This window comes from Corvus kubaryi, unplaced genomic scaffold, assembly GCF_017639235.1.
Source record: "Corvus kubaryi isolate FWS band 111438036 unplaced genomic scaffold, C.kubaryi_AGA036_p1.0 78, whole genome shotgun sequence".
Lineage (NCBI taxonomy): Eukaryota > Metazoa > Chordata > Aves > Passeriformes > Corvidae > Corvus > Corvus kubaryi.
This window is the reverse complement of record NW_024582065.1, coordinates 5,809,944-5,832,711: the sequence shown is the minus strand read 5'-3', so window position 1 is coordinate 5,832,711 and position 22,768 is coordinate 5,809,944. Positions and strand designations below refer to the sequence as shown.

At 43.9% G+C, this 22,768-nt stretch overlaps 2 protein-coding genes across 2 annotated transcripts in view; one reads left to right on the top strand and one right to left on the bottom strand.

Moving 5' to 3' along the window:
* Positions 1-8,359, bottom strand: part of GPR107 (G protein-coupled receptor 107) — a 38,696-nt gene extending 30,337 nt beyond the window's left edge. The window contains exons 1-5 of the mRNA XM_042052087.1: positions 8,176-8,359; positions 3,425-3,550; positions 2,601-2,651; positions 2,281-2,369; positions 1,442-1,608 (exon numbers count right to left, since the gene is read on the bottom strand). Of these exons, the coding sequence (XP_041908021.1) occupies positions 1,442-1,608; positions 2,281-2,369; positions 2,601-2,651; positions 3,425-3,550; positions 8,176-8,268 (526 nt within the window). The 5' untranslated portion in view covers positions 8,269-8,359. The remainder of the gene's footprint in view (positions 1-1,441; positions 1,609-2,280; positions 2,370-2,600; positions 2,652-3,424; positions 3,551-8,175) is intronic.
* A 6,611-nt stretch (positions 8,360-14,970) lies between these two features.
* FNBP1 (formin binding protein 1) overlaps positions 14,971-22,768 on the top strand; it is a 94,578-nt gene continuing 86,780 nt past the window's right edge. Inside the window, exon 1 of the mRNA XM_042052026.1 lies at positions 14,971-15,157. Within this exon, the coding sequence (XP_041907960.1) occupies positions 15,134-15,157 (24 nt within the window). The 5' untranslated portion in view covers positions 14,971-15,133. The remainder of the gene's footprint in view (positions 15,158-22,768) is intronic.

Here is a 22,768-nt window from a genome sequence, read left to right as displayed (position 1 = left end):
GTGCAGGAGGCAGGTGATCTAAACCAAATGCAAGCTACAGCTCTGACTTTTTATGTTATGGCTGAGTACTGTTAATCTCACTGACAAATCTCAAACTGAGCACTAATACATGGCCTGACAAACATATGGAAATCCTAATTAATCATGAGAAGGAAAAAATTCACAGCTTTCCACTAAGCTCCCAGTAAAAATACAAACAAACAAAACATAAAAGCACAGGTGACCTGCCAGGTCAGCATTTCTTCTGAACTTGAGGTGACAGGAGCCTTCAGTAGAGCAGCATGTCAAGTTCACAGTTTGACTCTACTCCTCTAAGAAGCTTTTCAAACACAAGGTCATCCCTTTCTACCACGAAGCAAAAGTTCAAGACTTGAGCTTTGCTTTTGGCTCCCACACCTCAGTGCACTGTCCATGCTCATGCTACACTTTTTATACCAGAGAAAGCAAAACCACAGCTTTCAGATCCATGATCTCCAGTGCCATCCATCCTTGGTTCTTAACTTGTTAGGACAGCTGTGCAAGCTTTTGAATGGTATCAAAGCTTGTGAACACGACAGGCCAAGACAGACTCAGACTACTCCAGATCAGACTGCTCAGCAGTCTGATCTGAAGTCTAAACTCTGCCAGGAAGGGATAACATGAGCTAATCCCATTAGAGCTGAGATTATAAAATTGTTGTGTCTGCTGGTCTGGAAGCCAAAGGTTCATGACTCCTGGAAAGATTACTGGTATAGTTACTTCTCCCTCCCCATAGTTTCTAAGTGATAGAGTTCAACTCTTTAGATAGACACAGACTCATACAAACATTGGCTGGAAAGGACTTGTGGAGATGTTAAACCCAACTTCTGACTCTCAAAGCATACCTGGTATCAACTGTATCATGTTGGCCCTGGTTTTACTTAGTCAAGCATTTAAAACCTCAAAAGATGGAGACTGGATTGCACAAATTATCTGCTATAATCCTGGAATACTTACTTAGGAAAGGTATCTTACTTATTTTACTTCTTTTCCATCCTAACATCCCACCTGAGGCATCCAAGACTTAATAAAGGGAAACAGACATTGCGTGCCACTACTAAAAATTGCTTGCAATCATTGTCCTCCTAACCTTTCTTCAATTAACTGTTGGTGGCCATAAAATTCCCCCTTTAGCCTTTTTTTTTTTTGCCAGACAACAGACAACCAAGTTGTTAATGCTCCTCACAGGCACTGAAGGTCTCCAACACTCATTGTCTCTCTGGTGGATCAACAGGACTGGTGAACACAAATCACTGAGCAGGAGACTCCAGCCCCAAAGGCAGCTCTGTGCACAGGTTTACACAGGATGTACACTAAGTTCTAGCCCAAGGGGACCCCAGAACATGACCACAACTCAGTGCTGGATGCACAGCAATAGGAATCAGCAGTGAGAGCACACACAAGTCAGGTTTAGCTGGCTTACCTTTGCCATCTGCATTTTCGTTGGTCCTTGGAGGATTTCTACCAGAATCACTGCTCGGTTCAGAAGTTTTTAGCAGCTTGGTATTTAAGGCAGTACCATTTGCCTCAGATACAAATAAAATTTTAGGTAACAAAGAAGCAGCTTCTGAAGGGAACTGTACTTTCACACTGAAGAAACAAAGAGGGTTTATTACAAAACGAAAGTAAAAGAACATTTTTAAAGAGGCTATTTGTCACAGCCTACATATACCCAATAAAGGAAAATCAACTTGTCTTGACTTGTTTTTTGTATCACAAAGAACAGGCAAGAACCAGATTATGACTTACAGCAGAAGGGATCATTGTGGGAAAAGTCACACTCTACCTCTACATGAAATACAAGAGCAGATGAAGAAAAGTAGGTTTCTTCACCTTTGGTAAGCAAGAGTCTCACTAGAAACTATATTATCATACATGTGCTCTTGCAGAAGAGAGCAATACAGACTTGAAGGTACTTCCATAAAAAAAGATCATTCGAGACAAACAATAAAATGGCAGATTGAGTGCAAAAGTGACCCAAGACATCAAAGCTCATGCCTTCAGCACAATTAAGGTAGGTTGCTTTTGCCTGCCATCCCTTTACCCCTCCAATATGCAGGAAGAATTCCTGGACCATTTTAAACTGCAGATGTTTTACTTTTACACTCACCTACCCTCAACTTTCACGTAATCCCTTAAAAAAAAAAAAAAACAACAGCCTACATACACAGCAGCTTCCCAAACCCTTAAAAAAATCTGAAGTGTTACATCATCTTCAACTAAAGAAGTAACTTTAAAATGTCTTGTCCGGTCTTTACTCACACTTCAGCTTTTATGTCCAGAAGTAAGATTACAACAGAGACATCTGGCTCTGGTGTCTTATTCAAGATACAGTAATCCACTTCTTCATCCTGGTAACATAAGCAAAACATCTCTGAAGTGCCCTCTGGACACGTTCCCGTCCAGGTAGAGGTTACCATTCTTAGCTCAGCAAGTTGTAAATCCAAATTATCCTTTGCATCCTGCCCATGTCTAAAGTCCCCCCACCTTTTTTTTTTTATTTCTTCCAACCATTCCCAGAGTCAGGTAGACTATGAGATGTCCCAGTTTAGAAAAGCAAGTTCACTTCTCTTAAGTCTTACCAGGTAAGTGGAGAAACCGTCATTTCTTGTTCGATCCAAGCTGAATCCCACCTATGAGACAATTGAGAAGAATTTGTCAATTTGAAGCCAAACTGCTACTGAAAGAGTCAAAGATACTGCTTTCTAAACAAATTAACCCACATTTAAGGCAGAATGCAGGTGTTTTTCTCATCATTTAATCAGACAGAAAAACACATTCAAATATAACAAACTCGTCCATATCCACCAAGAAAAAACATATCATGATTCAAACCCAAACTCAATCTGGAGTACCTTCTGTCTCTGAACATTTTAACTTATTTCAGTATTATTCCAGATGGTTTTGCTTGACAAAAACACTTATTACTTTTATAACAATAAAGAAATGAAACTGTGCAGCAGAATAAGAACTCAGGTCTGTTATCTAATCTAGTATTTCAGTCTATTAAAGCCCCTAATATAACACGGAATATTAGAGTTCTCTTAAAACTAAGGCTGTCACTGCTCTGGAAACCTACTGACACAATGCTCACAAGCTGAATTGCAATGCAACAGGACACAGTGTGAAAAAACTTCCCATCAGAGGACTGCTTAGGAAATTGATGTTCAGTGTAAGTTATAGATGTGTGCATCGAGTTCATCAGAGGATCCAGTAAGTTAAAGGTTCATCCTTAAAGCAGAATGGAGAGTGCTCAGGGATAAATCTCAACACACAGATCCTCATAATTGGCTCATGATGGGGAGCAAAGCCAACAGCATCACAAGTTTGGATCTGACACCTGAGACAAGTGGAGGCTACCAGTGCAAGGGCAATTTCACAGGAGGTTTCATAGGAAGGAACTCACTGATAAACTGCCCATGTCATTAGCGTCCACTGCTGGCTTCAGGGAAAGGTTGCTGACACTGACTCTCATGAAACCGTCCTTGAAGAAGCCAAAGGTATTCAGGTGCACTTTCTGCCTCACATCATCCTGTTAGAAAGGAAAGCGAGTTTACAAATACATGCAAAGTCATCTGCTGCAGCAAAGGGGAAGCAGGGTGAGTGATGACACTTGAATATTCGTGCAAATTTCTTTAGGATACCTTCAGATGTAACCAACTATTTCACTGGAATGGACCAGCTTTTCCAATAACCTGAACAGCAAGAACTTCAAACAGACATGTCTCTGCCTGGCTATGCTACTGGGAGATATACAAGCAAAATTCTGGAAGAATTTAAACATCTGGCATCAGTGACTAAACAACATATAGCAAAATCCCCCAAAGTGACTGTAGACACATCAAGACAGCTATTGTTTGAATGCTGATTATTGTCATTGACACAGACTGAGAGGAAATAGGTGACTTTGGGGATCTTACCTAACAGAGAGCTGGGGTTTGGCCAAGTGTTTAGCAAATGCATTGTCATCCCCCCAGATCATCTGTGTTAGGCAGGGTCAGTGCTTGGACAGGCAAACACTAATACACTGGAAAACTAGGTGAGTATTGTATGTAAGTTTTGTATGCAGTCCCATACCTCCAAATGATTTTTGGCATAAAATAAATAAAAAATAAGAATAGAATAAATACTGAAAACAGAATTACTTGGGTTAGTTTATCTAGCAGGAGAATTCTAACTCCCTCCTCTACTCCCAGTTTAGCTGAAGAATAATTTCCTTCCTCTCAGTCTGGAAAGGAAACCACAGCAATTGATCTATTCTCATGCTCAGCTGATAAAGGTTTAAGTACAGTAAGCTCTAATTTTTTTTTTTAAATAAGGAGGCCATGAAGGACCTCACATGAAAAGTAGCTGATGTCACACACAGCTGCCACATCAGATGACAAAAGGTCACATCCAACGTCTGCAGTTGGTCCCTCAAACCTACTGGGTCATTAAAATTGGAAGAAAAGCAGAAACAAGGCAACAGAAATCAAAAATCAAATTTAAAATGGAATTTAAAACATTTGACAAGCTGGCATCAAAAAAAAAAAAAAAGTTTCTTCCTCCTGCTTCTTCTAGGAAAAGATAATCAGACTGCAGAACACTCTAAAAAGAGAAGTCAGCTGCTAAAGGCAAACTGTTCTGAAGACAGTCCTGGAAGACTGAGCTACAAATTGTACAAGTACAAAAAGTTCTTCCTCTCCCTCTACCCCAGTATCGATTTTGACATCTCTGCACAAAATGCTCCTGACTCATAAATATCACTCACTGTAATAGAAGGGCACTAATCCTGACACAGCTAACCTGTAATAAGATCACCCTAATAGAATCAAGTTAACCTCGCAAATAACCAGATGGTTCCCTTAATGCTCAGAAGAAGAAAAAACATTAAGTGACATAGGGCTTCCAGCAGATGCTTTGTTCAACAGAGTATTACAGCTCTGCTGTCTTTGGGTTCCAGGTCACAGAATATGCTTGAAACAAGAGCCCATCTGGTTCCTCTGACATTGCATCCCATGTAATTTCCCACTCAGAACAGAAAATTAACCCTGGATCTTCATAGGGCACATCAGATGTATTTAAGCCCATCTGGACAGAGAAGAATTTGGGTGAATCTGAGTGGGACACAGTGTCATCCAGCCACAAGGTGTTTTGTACCTTGCAAACGTGACCAGAGGCAGCTGCTCAATTCAGAGCACTTGCAAGAGCTCTTCAGTTCAATTTAAGTGATTTACTCTGCTAATTTACAGATATGTTCCCCACCAGCAGCAGATAATTAATATACAACACACACCACTTTCCTCCCTGGTTTTATCTCAACTTTGAGTGCTTAGAGTTTACAGATTTAGTTCACAAATCCTTCAGCTTTATGTGATCCCACACACACACTGTCATCAGTTGCCACTAAGCAACAGCAAGAGCATCTATTGCTCCACATACTGACAGTCTAAAGACATTGGCTTACTAATAGTTGTCTAAGGTTTAAGGGGTTGAAAGAACCCAGATTTTATTTATAACTACTCAACTACTGACTTCATAAATATTCAAGTTTACAATAAAGGTGTGAACCCATACAAGTAAATACTTCAGCATCCAAGTTGTTAACACACACATTAATTCAATTTACATAGAATGCATTTAAAATTAAGCCTGCCCTGCGGAGAAGAGATGGTCTGGGACCCATCACTAACAGGTTACAGTCAAACCAATAGCAAAGTTCTCAAGCTTGTTTCCATAAAAATCTTTCCCCCCTCTTCCACTCCTTTAGGATAAAAAGTGATCCTGCAATATTTGAATAAGGTCACAGGGAAGCAGAATCCATGATCCTGTAACTCAGAATAAGGAGAAAAATATTCTCTACCATTTTACCCTAAATCTAATTGGGATCACACTGTCAGTGCAGTGGAAGTTCCACCAGAGAGTGCTTACCCTTACCTGGAAAGAATCTTATTATTTGTGTGAGACTAATAGCAAGGCTTATAACTTGTGTAAGACTAAGTGAATTATTGTGAAAGGTGTTTTCAACCTGAGCTATTGAAGTCTGAAACCTACCAACATTAAAAGGCCACAGGTATTTACAAGCAACCACTGAAAACCAGCATTTTCTCTGTAACTCCATGTCTGACATGGTCACAAGAAACATTTCAACTACAGCTACTTCTGGAATCCTCTGAAAATTGTTTCTGTTGATCTTCCGTAACTCCCAATTTTCATAGTGGTTTTTTTTTTTTTGTAGGGGGTTGGTTTTGTTAGTTGACGTGTTTTGGGGTTTTTACAGATCTCATTAAAGTAATGAAGCTGGTAACAATTGCTACTAAGGAGGAGTGTCTCTGGCAAGGTCAGTCTAACAGCAAGATTCAAGCAAATGATCTCTCCAACTCACAAAAAATAAACTATTTTCTACACTTTATAAAGATAAAACATTATTTTTAGAACAGGAAACTGCTCAGACTGTGGCTTGTTTTTCTGACAACAAAAAAGCTTCACATTAGCACAGTAACTACAAAGATACAATAATGAAGCTATTCTGAATTAAGCAATAACAGCTTGTTTGAGGAAATTTAATATCAAACACTCCCACGAAACTGTGGCCTTCAGCTTGGCTCAGTGTCAAGGCACACTCGCAAGCAAAGCAGGAGCCACTGGCAAGAACACCAGAAAGGAGATTTCATTGTGAAAAGACTCAGTTGTTGGAGCCTGATGTTTACATAAAGGCTGTAAAGCAGGGGATGAAGGAGGAAGGGAGAGACTGCTCTAACAATAAAGCTTATGTTTATAAAGGAGGTGGGCAAAGGCATTAACTCACTGCTACTTCTTACAGCCCTTGGTAGGTCAGTGCTGCAACTTGCAAAAAACACCTGCAAAACCAAACCCACTCTGATGGGAAAAAACAGCAAACAGGATTTAGTAACTGATCCAGGCAGTCTCTAACAAGGACTAAAAGCCACGATGTTTCCTGCTGAGAACATTTGCTTGAGGCATATTGGACATAAGGGTAAAGAAACACCCGAGGAGAAATCCTTCAGCACAAATTGCTCAAAACAATGATGTAACCAGCACAAGCCTCCTAATTTACTGCTTCAGGAAAAAGTTTACTTTTCCTGAAATACAACAATACTCATGTGGTTGCACTTTAAACAACTACATAGCCTGGAAAATTTCCTACAAGTAAGACATGAACACTTCCCAGCAGTCATTGTATGCCAAAGCCTGAGGTGGAATTCCTGCAAAATCCTGGATTCTCCCTAAACTGCTACAACAGCACAGTAATGCAGGTCGCAGTCATTTACCACTTTATTATCTCTTCCAATGTTTCTACTGGCAGAATATTACATATTGTTGACAACCAAAACAACATTTCTGAAGACTTACAGAGCTTTCCATGAGCTACACAGAGGCCATTAAAAAGCATCACCTCAAGCGCACAGTTCCTCTTTGTGCAGCTGCTCATGCAGAGCACAACAGGCAGCAGCACATCTTCACCCTGACCTCCACCATTTCCCACCAACAGCCCTGAATAACTGGTTTTTCTCAAACATAGTCACAGGATGACACATCACTCCTTCAAAGCACAACCAGCAGTCTATGGAAACACAACAGAAAGCTGCCAGCATTAGTTTCCTCAGCCCCCACTAATTGCTTGGTTAGTGCAAAGCAGCTGCATCCGGAAGGGCAGCGAGGCAGTCAAACACCCTTCAGAGTCACCAGGACAGGAACAGAACACAGCTAGAAAAACACTCCACCAAAATCCCCTTTCAGAAACCTCTCCCTCAGCTCACGTTCAGCCCTTTCTTATCACATCGCTTTTAAAGGAACGTGAAGCAGTTGCACCTTCAAACCACCGCAATTCTAAGGCCCCTTCGCACGCTTTGCCCGCGGCTAAGGAACAGGCGGCCAGAATAAGCGGGACAGGACTATGGGGATGCGGTCAGAGGGAGCGGAAAGATAACGGCAAAAGCAGAACACAGCAGGGCCCGGGCGGGCTGAGGCGCAGGGGGGAAAGCTCAGAGAGAAGCGAAGAGAAAGAAGGGTCGGGGCACGCAGCAGGACGAAGATAGAGACGTGGGGAGACCAATCCCGGCCCACGGGAGGTGCGCAGGGCCGGGCCGGCCTCACCGCTCCCCTCAGGGCACCCGGGGGCCGAGCCAGCGGGGCCAGGGGCGGCGCAGACCTTACTTTGAGGGTGAGGTGGTGGACGCGGGCGCAGGCCGGGCCCGCGCTGAGCAGCAGCAGCAGCCCCAGCACGGCCCCAGCGCCGCGGGCCGCCATCTTTGTTCCAGCGTCAGCGTCCCCCGCGCGCCACTTCCGGGTCAGGAGAGTCACGTGTCGGGCGGGGGTGTGTCACGTGACCGCGTGGGCGGGGCCGGGTCCTGTCAGGGAGTCACGGAGGGGTTGGGGATGGGGGGGAGCTCAGGCGTCATCCAGTGCCACCCTCTGCCCGGGCAGGGACACCTCCCGCTAGACCAGGGAGCCCCAAAACCCGTCCAACCCGGCCTTGAACACTTCCCGGGGAGCAGCCACACCTTCTCTGAGCAACCTGTGCTAGTGCGTCACCACCCTCCCAGGGAAGAATTTCTTCCCCAATATCCAGCCTGAATTCTCCCACTTTCACTTTGAACCCCCTCCCGCTTGTCCTGTCACTACAGTTCCTGCCGAAGAATCCCTCTCCAGCTTCTGGAGCCCCTTCATATCCTGGAGGGTGCTGTGGGGTCTCCACACAACCTTCTCCAGACTGAACAGCCCCATCTCCCTCAGCCTTTCCCCATGGGGAAGGCACTTCCCACTCTTTTCTCTCCCCCAGAGGCCCTTCTGGGCTCTGCTGGGCTGCCCCTGCCCACAGGCTGCTCCCCACGATGCCCCCCGGCTTGGATCAGGCCCCTCAATGAGGACCATGGCAGCAGCCAGGCCCTGTGGTGGGTCCCTCCTCAGCCCCGGGACCCCCTTGGCGGTGGGGTCCCCCCTGGGTGGTGGGTGCCCCCCATGGCCATGGGTCACAGAGGGGCACACTGGCCAAAAGGAACCCCCTGAGCCTCCCCCAAACCAGCCTCTGTGGGGTGACACCAAAAAAAAGCCCAAAAAAAGATTGAAGCTCTTCCTACCTCAGCCCTGCAGCATCGTCCACAGGGAGATGTGGGATGGTTGTTTACAGGGAGGGGTGAAGTGGTTGTTTCCAGCTCAGCCGTGGATCTACCAGTAAGTTCCAGCTTCTTCCTGGGAGCTATGGCAACAGCAGACGTCTGAACATCAGGTAGTCCAAACAACAGGAAAATTGCTTTTCTATTTAAAGCCAGGGTTAAAGTATTGATTTTGAATATCACCAAAAAAATATGTAACAAACAAAGGGATTTCTGCTTCTTAACAGGAATAGTTTTGTACCTATTGAAATATTTAAAGAAGTAGCTGTAGTCCCGATTACAAGTGAAACAAAAAGCAGATTGGGCCTGGTTTCCATGACTTGTTGCTCAAAATGAGAGTAACACAAGAAGCAAAGTGAATGTGAATAGGGGCAATTAAAATGGCTTTTTGGTTGACACATTGCTAAAAGATAAAATGGAAAGACTATGCAATGGGAAGCCATCAATGTAAATAAATCTAATTTTTCAGTGAGGAGCTTTCAGCTCCCAAAACTCAGACATTCTCATTTTCCCTTTCAGTGTGTGGAGTAACAAGTTCTGTTATCTAGAGACAGATAAACAACTGGGCTGGCCCAGGCAAGTGAGGGTGAAAAGAGAGAGAAAAATCAATGGCCTTGACCTTTTTTTTATCAAGATTATGGTAGAACGTCCCATCTTTATTTAGAGAGATGATTCAGATGTTCCTCTACATTTTTTTCCTCACAATTTCATTTCCCCCTTGTATATTCTTAGGTAAAAAAATAAACAAAGAAATCTCACCAACAGCCAAAGAAACCTGGAGTGTTACCAGGAAATATCTGGAAGCATGAAAAAAAAAAAAAATCTGTTTTTCTAGTAACATTCTTTCTCTGGGCAGTACGTGTGGGTGCCACTAGATGTCCTGGCAGCATCAGCCCTTGCACCGCACAGAGCTACAGCACAGGTTGCAAAAACCCCACGGACCTACAAACATCGGATGATTTATTCTAAAAAACTCCGGTGAGATATTTTCTTGGACTTACGGTTGTTTTGTTTTTTTTTTTTTTTTTTTTTTTTTTGTTGGGTTTTTCTTTAATATTTAATTATTATAATCCCTGTGCACAGAGCCTCTGGGAAACCTGGGGAGTTTTGACTCCTGAGAAACAGCTGCTTCCAACCAGAGCTGCAGCACAGGCTGTCATGCCTTGCTCCACTAGCAAGTATCAGGCACGCTTTGACTGCTTGAGTAGTCAACGAGCACGAGAAATTCCCCTATAATTCTAGGATTTGGTTCAGCTGCAGAGCATTTTTTAGTGTGAGGATGCTTCCTTCGGGAGCTCCCTTCAGAACCTTCCTTAAGAAGAATCATCCTCAGTCTGAGCATGATTCCTAGCAATCGGGGATTTTTTATGCCACAGAATAGAAATTTTCTGGAGATCTTCATTTTTTTTCAATGTTTCTTCACCGGCTATTAGGATATTGTAGTAACTGTAAGTTCCCCAATTACCTATACAAAATGAACAAAAAATAGAATTTATAACATGTTTACTTTCTTTGGCTGTGCATTTTTCTAAGAATTTGTATGTTAAAAGATGTCTGTACCTAAATTTGCATCTTTATTAAGATACAAAGCAGCCTCTGACCATCATTAATAAGCTGTAACAATAACTTTCACTGTGACATCGATTTGTTTCATTGTAGCTTCCATACAAGATGGCTTTACTGTAAGTCTGCAGTTTCCCAGTACATGCAGTTGTTCTTAGCCTGGATATCTTTTTTCTTTACTCCTTAATTGTAACTAAACAAATAATTAGAACTCTTCACAGACAGATTTTTTTTTAAGTGTATCATATACAATTATCAAGGTTGGGTGGAAGGCATCAGCAGTGTCAGAAAATCACGATGGGGGGACAGTCTGCAGGTACAGCTCAGCACAGAATGAACCAGATTGCCATTTTGTTAACATATTTTGTGAGCCAGGGTACAGGCATGGAGTGGGGAGGTGAGCAAGATAACATGGGCCCAGGGCAGGAGGCACTCAGGACCCAGTCCCACAGTGCCTGGGGAAAGAGAGAAGAGCAGGCCCAGGGGTCAGAGCTGGGAGCAGCCAAAATCGAGCTGATCTGCTGAGTTCACAGCAATGAGATGGGGGCAAGGCTGAGTTGAGAAGCCCATCTGCAGTTTGGGTGATGGTAACCAAGGTCAGTCATAGTCTAATTATGGCTGGACAGGTCATCCCAGTCACTACACACAGGAACAAGGCAGGTCTAAGATAAGACCAGCTGTAAGCGAGGCTCTATATCAACAGGATCTACAGCCAGGCACAGCCTGAGCTGCAACTGGAACCCCCTAAAACACGGGACAAACAACTGGGCTTTCAGGCCAGAGTTTAAATTGAGTTCCTGGGTCCGTGAGCAGAGGGTGTGGGCAGAGGGCCCAGGTGAGGCTGGCCAGGGCCATTAGGGTTTATCAGGGGTTTATCAGGTCTTGATCAGGCCCCTCTGGGCCCTGATGGGGCATTAAAGAGCACCGAGGTCGCCTGTTGTGTGTCTGAGTGATCTGTGTAGTGTTGTAACAGAAGAGAGGAAACAGCTGTGATGATGATGGCCTCTAGGAAAGGTGTGTCCTCTTCCTTTCCTGGTGCTGTTTCAGTCCCAGTGTATGAGAGGTTACAAGCAACGTCCATGTTCCTTATCTCGAACATGGATAATTTGGGTAGAATTGTAAAATCAAAGGGAAGCAGCTGTAAGGATGATAACTCTGGGGGGAAAGGTACGTCCACTTCCTCCTATATCCTGGAAGCTAGAAATGCTTGTCCGTACTCTCAGAGTTGTGATTTTTCTTGCTTTGCATAAGTAAACAAACACAGAGAAAAAAGGTTTCAATTGAACTGTCGTTTAGGGATTTATTTTATCTACTTTATATAGTTTCTCAATCATTTAATAGTGAATCTGGCTGTTTTCAAGGGGGATGGGGGTTTCCCAAACAAAGTCCTAGCTTTCTAAAAATGGAATTGCTTCTGGCTGGGTTTTGGAGCTGAATCTGGGAGTGTTCTGAATCGTAACAACAGGAGAGATAAACAGAGAATTTACAGGAATAGGCCCATATCTGGATAACAGATCTGCATGGTCTTGTTCTCAGCGTGGCTGAGGGAAAATTCCTACCCAGCTTCTGTGTTGCTCAGATATGGATTGTGCAAACTGAGGGAAGAAGTGCTAGATAATGTAACTTCTAAGCGTAATTTTGAGTTATTTTTTGACACTGGAACCTACTGAGCTTTCTAGCATCTACTTTGGCATAAAGGGCTCTTAATGCTCCTGTCATTACTAATTACATTAGTAATTAGGGACCAGCCAAGCTGCAGGCCTTGTTGCTTTGGGCACTGCACAACTGAAAGTAATAATATAAGTGGCAGTCCCTAGCTTGGAGAGTCTCAGGCTAAACAATAAAGACAGGCAAAAATAGGGAAAAATCCAGTTGTAGAAACATCTAGAATTAATTTTATTTAGTTTTTGTCTTGAGCCTCTGTCCACAGAAATTTTGATAACTTGTGATAGTTTTTGGCATGGTTTATTCTAATGTACCATCATAATATAAAACTTGTATTTCTGGCCTTTATCTTTCTGGAACTGGTGGAGCATTTCTATCTCTCGGTGTGGACAGGTTTCCCTGCCCATGCTGGTGTAACAGGTTTGCCCTGTTCCCCTCCCAGCTCTTTGTGCAAAAGGAAATTCCACACAAACTTAGCTCAGATGATACCAGTGCTACTCTCTGTTTCTGTACATTCTTTTTCTGCGAGTATTTATGGGTTAAGTTCCCAAACAGTCGTGGTGCAACTGTGCTGTCTGGTTTTGCAATGTGTCCTGGGTGGATGTAGGGCTAAGGACGGTGGGTCTGGGAGCCTGTGGAAGTACAGGCCCTTCAAACACTGTGGTTGTGCTTCAGGCAGCAGGGCAGGCTTGGATATTCAAATATGTTGGCAGTAGAAGGAAGAACTATTCTAAAATGAGCTGAACAGGGTGTCTCTTAGTTGTTATGAAGTCAGCCCTTTAATAACTTTTAATGATGAACAAAAGCATTGCCTGTTGTGTCTCTCTTCAAAGACAGCTGTGTGAGGAGCAGCACTCTCCTCTCATGTTCAAATCAATGGAACTTGGATAAAAATAAACGCAATTCTGTTATTAACATAACATTTGTCTTCATTGTTGTTCAAAATGTTGGAATTGCTTAATGTGTTTTTCTCCCTCATGTAGGGTAACAGCCAAGCATCAGTGGAAGAAGTGCATTAATCTAGAGGAGATAATGCTTGTTGTAGCAGCTGGTCAATTTTTATCTTCTCACATCAAAAGCATCCCCACCCTTTATGAGCAGAAGCCTTTTACCTCAGGTGAATTAAAAGGCTTCCCTTTTTTATTCCCCCCCATGTAAATCTCTCATGAATAAATACAGCAATAAATATATCAGTCTAAAGCTCTTTTCACATTTGTTGTAGCTGAAAAGCAGGAATGCAAAATGAGATTAAGTGACACAGCTCAAATAAATGACACAGAGGAAGAGGATCACAAAATAAATATTTTTCTGGCAAGGAAATGAGCCATTTTCTGTAAGGCCTGTGTAATTGCTACAATAACCCACATTTATGCAAAGGCAGATAATTTGGTTATTTTCCTGCTTGCTTGTCGAGCATTTTGGTAACAGATGGTGGATTTAATATTCTTGGATTTGGGTTATTTTGGGGGTGGGGGGATGTATACACTGCTTAGCTGAGTTAAAAGTCAGCCGTTGCAGTGAGTTCACTGAATTAATTCAGTTGGAAAAGACCTCTGAGGTCATCAAGTCCAACCTGCGGCCAATCCCCACCCTGGCAGCCAGACCATGGCATTGAGTGCCACATCCAGTTTTTTCTTGACCACCTCCAGGGATGGTGACTCACCACCTCCCCAGGCAGCCCATGACAATATTTAATCACCCTTTCTGTGAAGAAATTCCTCCTGATGTCCAACTTGAAGCACACGTAACAGAGCTTCAAAGGTTTTAAGTTCTAAGGCTGTGGGTTCCCTTCCTTTCTAGGGCCCTCGCCTCTTTTACAAATGACCAAACCAAGAACAGTTGCTTCAAAACCACTTGCTTCACCTGGCTCAGGAGAGAGTGGTAAGAGGCAGGGAAGGGCAGCTGAGGGTGGATGGGGCTGGGATCACCACGCCTGTACTCGGCACAGGTGAGAAACCTGAAGTGCTGCATTCAGTTTTGGGCCCCTCACTTGAAAAAGGCCATTGAGGTCCTGGAGTGTCTCCAGCAAAGGGCAACAAGGTTTGTGTAAGTTTTAGAAAGCACTGAATCATAGAATAGTTAGGGTTGGAAGGGACCTCTAAAGGCCATCCAGTCCAACTCCCTGCAATGAGAAGGGACCTCTTCAACCATACGAGATTGCTCAAAGCCCTGTCCAACCTGACCATGAATGCTTCCAGGGATGGAGCATCCACCACTTCTCTGGGCAACCTGTGCCAGTGCTGGTGATTCTGTGACCAGGGCGGGGAGAGCCTCCTCACCCAGTTACACCCATTCCCTAGCGACTCCCTCTTTCAACTGACCCCCGCTCCTCCATTGATGCCTATTCCCCAGTGATCCGCGTTCCTCACTGATCCCCGCTCCCCCACTGACGCCTGTTCCCTATTGACCCCGTTCCGCAGCTCCTCAGCGATCCCCTCGTTCCCCACCGCTCCCCGTTTCCCCCACGGCCCCGCCGGCCGCTCCGCGCTCCCTCTCGCGGCGCGGGCCGCGCCTGCGCTCAGCCGGCCCCCCCACCCCGGCCGCGGCGGCTCCGCGCCTGCGCAGCCCGGAGCTGTCAATCGCCCCCCCCCGCCCCGCGCCGCCCGGGCCATTTTGCGGCGCGATGAGGCGGGAGCGGCGGTGAGCAGCGCTCGTCCCGCCTTGCTCCGCTCGCGCCGCCGGGCACGGCCCTCCCGAGGGCGAGCAGACACAGCCAGGGGACAGCGACAACCCCAGCGCCCCCCGCCCGCCCCCCCAGCGCCGGCGGAGCCATGAGCTGGGGCACGGAGCTGTGGGTGAGTGTGAGCGGGGGGAGCGGGGCTGCAGGAGCCGCACTGGGGCATAACGGTCCGGGGCCGGTGCGGGGAGCCGGGTCCCTCCGTGCCGGCACCTCGGCGCAGCTCAGCCCGGGGGTCCCCCCCGCTCCGGAAAGTTTCATGTGCAGCCTCCGCAGGGAAATCTCAGCGGAGGTTCAGGAGTTTGATTTAATTTTGCTGAAGGAATTAAATAAAAAAAGCTCCACAGCAGAAAAAAAGCGGCAGCGGCTGTGGAGCGGAGGGAGGCTCGCAGCGGAGCCTGGGGTGGGTTTTGTGTGTGGCTGCTGCGGGAGGCTCCGAGGTGGATCTATGAGCAGGGGGTCCGGTTTCAGGAGAGGGAGCTGCAGGGGAGAAAAGCCAGATGATAAAATTTCCTGTCGCTGCTGTTAAGGGGCTTCTCTCCATGCTGGATCTGAAGGACGGAGATTTTTACGAGCAGAGTTTTGTGTTGTGTGTAAATAAAGCAGGTTTTAATGGTACAGAGGGTTTCAATGTATAAAGCTCCTTGATGTTTTTGAGGAGAACCTGGAAAGTATAAATGCATTTGGTTTACGGTGGAACATTAATGGAAAATTTCGGACTGTTAAAAGGTATGAGAAGTGGGTAATAGAGATGTGAAATGGTCCCTTGCTAATGAGAAGAAATAAGGGAAGGGAGATAAAAGAAGTCCGGGAAGGCAGAAGAGCTGTTCCACATATTCAATCACAAAGAGGACATGGTGCAGCCATGTTTGATGGTGGAGCATGGAGCAAACCTGCTGGGTCTGGGAGGGTTGGTACCCGCGGACAGGAGGCTGTGGAGCGGCTGTTCCCTGAGTGGTGGGACGTGAAACATCTTGGGACAAATCTGTGCTCGGGAAGAGGGGAAAGGAAACGGTGTTTTGAATGGAGAAGTCAAGAATAAGTGGCAGAGAGTCATCTGGATTGTAAAGCACTGCAGGATTCTCTCCTGTAGTCGTGTGTTTGTGGCTGGTAACCGGTGCGAGTTGAGATGAAAATACATCTGAGCTTTTGAGCTGCCTCTTGTAGAAATGGTTATTTTAGATGTGCTAATTGCTGTCTTTTCTGGGTGCATTCCTGGCCCGCTCTGGCAGGCAGTTCAGCATCCCGTTTTGCTGTGACATTGGAGTCATGTTATAGCCAGATCTAGTTAGAACTATGCAGTAAATTAGGGAGCAACTGCTGACTGGGAGAGGTTATTTTGGTGTGTTTTTATATGCGATAGAGAGAAAGGTGATAAATGCTGGTGAAATAGTGTAGTGATGCTATATTGATTTATCGGTATATAAACAGCTCTGCTGCATGGGGATATTTCTGGGAAAACCTGCAGTTGCCTCCTTTTTCTGCATCTTGGATGCTTTGGGAGGAGACTGAATAGTTTGAGTGGAATTAAAATAAGAGGCAGTACAATTTTGCCACTGGAAAAAAATTCTGAATTCTCAGAAGGAACTTCTTTTTTTTTTTTAATTGCATTCCTAGAACTGCAAGCAGTACTGAGGTGTTCCTGAACCAGAATGGTAGTAGAGAGTAGTGCCTATAAATAGTTCCTCTTGTTTTATGTAATATTTATAGGAGTGTGTGCTTGTGTGTAGCCATAGATGTCTTCTGCAACAGCTACAAATTGCTTCTGTAACATTTTTTATCCGAAAATTCTGTTTCTGAAATTGTCTTCAGCAGCATCAAAGTATCATTTTTCATATCTTCAATGTAGCACGCTGAGAAATGTAGCAGGTTACTGAGGAAAAGGGTTGGATCAACAGAATAAATGATTCTAGATAGAAAATTGGCAGGAGTTGCTCCATTTTCATTTGGGCAGAGCTCTGAAAACACGTCCGTTTCCAGTGCTCTGGGTATTTAGGCCAAAACAGTGATTTCTCACTCTGTGTTCTCCCTTTCACTGGAAAGGAAACCACACAAACAACCTGCATTTAATATATGCCACCTTCTTTTGATGATCGTGGCAACTTAGAACTTAGTTGTTTTTTTGTTTTTTTCCCCCCCCCTTAAGTAGCCCGGGAATGGGTTTTCAGGAGCAGGTGTGGTAAGCATCAAATGCCTATTCTACATGTGATTCATATGTGGTTAGAAGGGCTGAAAGCTGAAAGTTAAGGCAAAAGCAAGTGTTTTTGACTGTAGTTCAGAAATTCGCTAGAAAAATCAGCAGTGTTTGATCAGGTTTGACTTGCACCTTGTATCTTTGATCTACCAGGCTGGATGCATGGTCATGATTCACCCCTTTAAATATAGCAAAGATATATGGGCTTGCTTTTTAGAGCATGCAGAATGTTAATGTGCTTGGAGTTACATAGAATTTCTGTTCCTTCCTTGGGGGAGAAAAAAGCTGGTTGCAGAAAGCCTCATACTTCAGAAGCAATAAAATCCCTTTGGCAACATGTGAGTTATTCCCAAAGCAGGCTTTTAGCCTTGTACTGTGATGTGAGCGTATCCTGTGCCTCTGGGTTGGAAATCCTATTGCCAAGTTCCTACTGATATTTCACTTAATTCTGGACTTTGAGTTACATCTCAAGATTGTCCCTGTGAGTGTAAATGGACCCACAACCAGCAGAATTATTAGATGTCCTAATGCAGCATTTACATCCTGTATGAGGCGGAGTGCTGGGGATAATGAGATCGTCTGGAGCCTCCCAGCAATCAGTGTTGCAGAACAAAACCTGGAGGTCTCATGTAACTCTCTGTGCAGCTTCTGTCCATCCAAACCCTGCAGAATTATTTCTGCCTGTTATACTCCAAACATTCAGGAGCTGAGGAGGAAGCAGCAGCTTAAGGACAAAGTGCAGGCATAGCACCAAAACATTTTGGTTTCCACCTGGGTTCAAGAGTGCATTAAGGGCTGACAGGTAGGAGGGTGTAGTACATATTTATTTCACATCTGGTTCCTGAAACTGGCACTTAACAAGTGGAAGTGATAAGTAAAGGTTATGTAGGGGTGCACAGAACTGACTTGTATTTTCAGTACTACACTTTGGGGACGACGGGCTGTAAAAGCACACTTGGATCTCCTTCACCCTTTTCCTCTCTTGGCTAATGGGAAAGAACACGGAGCATGGCACCCACAGCTCTTCTGAAGGGTACCTCAGTGAGTAAAAATCGTGTGTGCCACACTTCCCACCAGTGTCCTTTTGTGTGGCATGAAGCCCTTGAAACAAGTGGGATTACATTGCAAACTGAGCTGAAACCAACCTCAGCACTTTGGTGCTTGTCTTCGGGGTTGAAAAGGCTGTGGCTGCGCGGCTATTGAATTGAATGAACTTTCTTGATTATGATATTTGACACAGGATGTAGTTTTGGGAAGCTACGTGTAAATTTGTGGCTAAGTGGTCCAGGAAAATTTTCGCCTTTTCAGAGCACTGTCACAGCACATCAGGTGCAGGAGGCCAAGTGGTAGAATGTGGAAAGTTTTCTTTTTGTTTCGAATGTTTCAGAGGTGCAGACACTGTGGGTTTGTTGCTGAGGGGGTTTTTCCACATTAAGTGTAAAATTTTTGAAAAAGCCTGGGTAGGGAGGTGATTTAATCAAGTTTTTCTTTGACCTTTGTGAAAGCTGGGTGGCTGCTAACAGCCTGTCACTGTCCTTTCAGCCTGTGAGAAGGTGGATATTCAGTATTTGCACGGGTCTTAATTTGCTGCCCGGATGCAAAGGGCTTTGTTGGCCAACACCTGACAGAAGCAATACTTTGGGGACCACACCTTTTGTTTACAGGGTGTTCCAGTATACTTTACTATGAAAACACATGGTTTGTGGATATGGTTATTTTTGCCTTTTAAAGTTCGTTCCACATAGGTGCAACTCTGAGAACTTGAAGGCCCCCCTGATATTTGTAACTACTAAATAATTTCCTCTTTCAGTACTCCCGCCTCTATTTCATCAGCAGAATTTGTGTTTAAACAGCTGTAATCTTGCATTTCTGCAATTTGCTTGAATGCTGCATTGTTCTTCAATAGTATTTGCAATGCATGGGTGTTGCATGTAATGGTGACTCACGTTTGGAAACCCTCTGGAGTACCTGGGTGATTTTGACCTTGGTGGCATTACACAGTGGTGTGTAATGGGCACAGTAGTCAAATGTGATCTCAGATGAAAGCCCTGTTTTCTTCTGCTTCTAAGAGCATCTGCAGAGCTGGATCTAGGTTTGATGTATTGATTCTTGAGCCAACATTCAGTTTTGTTGTATGCAGCGCTGTAGCTGATTACATACAATAGAAATTGTGTGTCATCCCACCCATCCCGTTCTCACACCTCCTACAGCCCTCACCCCCCGGGTTCTTTGGGCTTAGGTGTTAACTGTTGTTTTCCAAGACTTAAAGGAAAAGGAGATGGTGTCTGATGGGAAAAGGATGCAAGTAATTAGTCTTGCATGATAAGTCACAAGTTAACTCTGATGAGCTGAGAGTTTCCATTATGGGCCTAACCTTCACAGGTGGGTGGGTGAATTGTTGGCAGCTTAGGCAGTCTTCTCCTGTGGTGATGGCAAATGCTCTTCTGAAACGTGAATTTTATTCTAAATTTGCTGTGAAACTTACGATGCCATTCAGACAACTCCCAGAGGCCGAGCTGTGTATCCCTGACCCCTTTTTTTTGTGTGTGTGTTTCATAGAAACTTTGTTCCTGTTTAGTAACATGTTAAAACTTTTGTATATTTCAAAGCATCTGGAATTTCACCCACAAAAATGTGCTCTAAAAGCACCCTAATAGCAAATAGAGTGAAAGGCTGGAAGAGAAGAGTCTGAGGTCAGTAATAAATGCATCTTATTTATACTTTTTGCTTGGTTATTCTAAAGCTCTTAGTAAAAGTTGTACACAGAGTGCTGGAGATGGGCACTTCAAAGCAAAACACACTTTTCATTAGTAAAGTAGTATTAGTTTAGCATTCTGCATAGTTATTTGGACAGTTTTGAGGTAGCAAAATTGTCTGACATTAATATCTCCTTATTTCACAGAGGCTCACTCCCTGTTTTAAGTGGTCAGCCTGCATATGCAGATTAGTGAGTGAGAAATAGTTTATAGAAGCTGAGTCATTACAGAGTATCTGCATTCTGCAGCTCACGCCTTTGCGTGCATGCCCAGCTCAGAGTGGGATTCGGGGCTGCTGCAGCCTCTGTGTACATGTGTTGTAAAGTTGGTGCCATCAGAGTCCTTTTCATGAGCTTAAAAAGAGAATTTTTAAACTTTAGGATGATTTGTTGTGTGGGGGCTGCCCTGCTGCTCGTAGGAGGTGGTTGGTAGGAGAATGGGGTTATGTGAGAGGTCCCTGCCGACACCCTTGGTACCTGCAGGCACCAGGAGTAGAAAGATTCCCTTTTGGTACCTGAAGAGCTGCTGGGACTTTAACGTTCGAATGTCTGAATAATTTCGTTTACAATTCTGACTTGCTTTAAGAAAGAAGATTTCGACAATTTCGTCAAACGACCTATTCTCGCATTTCCTACCTATTCATTAAAGAATGGGGAATTTACGGTCTCTCAGCGTGAGTCAAGACTTTCCGAATACAGTGTTTTCCCTTCCAGCCGTATTGTGGCTGCTCAAGATCCCCCGCTTTCTTGAACCATATGGGGAAGGCAGTCAAACATGAGCCGATGTTTTTCTGGACTCTTTGCAGCTCATTAGTGTTACTCATGTTGTGAAACATTCTTTTACAGCAGAATTTCAAAAGCTGTAAAACACCCTTTTAAAGCAGAATTTCAAAAGCTTAATTCCACATAAAGAGTAGGAGCCACTGTTGCACTGTGACACTGTAACTTAATAACCTGCTTTACATTATTGCCTTTTGATTGCTGGACAGGTAACTTGCTAATGAATTTTTGGAAACTCACTTTCATCCTGTTTGAAATAGTGCTGCTGAGATTGGTTATACATTGTATCCAGTCCAGCTGTCAAAATCCAATGCTTTGTTGAGTTTCCTTAGTGTTCATGTAAATATTTTCAAATAACTTCCCCCTTCAGTATAATTGTACGCTTCAGATGAAACTTCTCTTCTTCCTTTTACCCCTAGAAACTCTGCTTTTGTATTTTTTTTTCCTTAAAACAGTAAGCTGCTTGAATTGGTAAAACACTGATGTCTGTTGGCATATTGCAGTCTTTGCCGTTCTTTTCAATCAATGGCTTTGGCTCTAAAATGCAAAACAGTGGAAAAGTAGTGTATATCTTTATATAGATATAGTATCTATGTACAGGATATTATGCTTTTAGGCTTTCTTCTCAAGCAGGTGGGGTGGTTTGGATCCCTTTGGAATTTAACATGATCGCTCTGTTTCTGTGTTGTCTGGAGACAACCTTATTAACCTGGTCAATAATTTCTTTTGGCTCAGTTTATTAAGAATGGTTTGTTGGCATAATTAAATACAATGGTTTTTTGCATCTAAAAATGGAAAAACTGTAGAAGGGCTTCTAAATTAACTCTTCTGTAAGTAAAGCGCAAGAATGAAGTGTTGTTTGCCTGGTGTTCCTTGCTGATCACTGAAGCAGATCATGTTGTAAAGCATTTAAAGAAGCAGTTCTGTTGCAATGTTGTCCTTAATTTATTTGAGGAAGAGTCACCCTCATTGGCAAAACAATCAAAAGAACAACAGCAATCCCCCAGATGCCCTCAGAAACCCTGGAAAGCAATAAAACTTGAAAAGGAGTCTCTTGGGAATTAATGTCTGGTTTAGAAGGATGGTCTCCAATGAGCTACCAAGTCACCCAGATAGTCCTTAATCCTGAGGAAACCCCAGAGTGGATTATTCTTGTTGTAGCTGAAATAGTATAGATTTCTTCCATTAAATGTGCCACTTAGTTCAGTGTTTTTCTTGTTCAGTGTTTTTCAAGTGCTTCTGTTTGGTACCTAAAGTGTTTTTATAAAGCAAAGCCTTCAGTTCTGCCCTTGCAGTGGGGCTGGTGTAAGTGCTGCTGGGACCATTCATTCCCTGAAGGGGAAGAGTAGTTTGTAGTGTTTAGATTTACTCCTCTGGGAATATCAGGTGCAATTTGTCTCATAAATCATTCATTTTATAGTTCAAAAATTTAATTTCATTGCACTGAGTCTGTGGATGTGCGGATATAGGAGTGCTGCCTACCTGTGTGACAGGAGAAGGATCGTCTTGCAAGGATTCTGAGCATATTCCTTATTCTTAAGTGCACTCCTGGATATTTTGCTCCAATTAACACCAAGAAATTGCTTATTTGGTGCCTTGGACAGTTTTCTCTGTCTCAGACTCTGTTCTAGACTGAGCTGGGAGCCCTTCTTACTGAGAATGTTTTTAACATTTTCTGTTCAAATCGTCTATTTTCTGCTGCTTAAATTTTTTTCCATGTTAGGGTGCTCAGGCTGTAGTGTTCCTCTTTCTATGCCTGCTTCTTGCTTTTTGTGTTTGAGAGCAGTCAGGATCATTCAGTTGTTACCAGGGCCAGTGTATTGCACATGCTGAACTCGATGCCTCTTTGGTTTTGGAAAGCTGTAGCGCTCCCATTCATTGGTGCAAGGTTTTGAAATTTGGCAGACAGAAGCTGTTGAACAGGGATATGCCTGCTGCTGTTGTTGAGAAAATATTCCTCAATTAGGCAAACCTGTGAGTCTTTGGAAAAATACCACTTT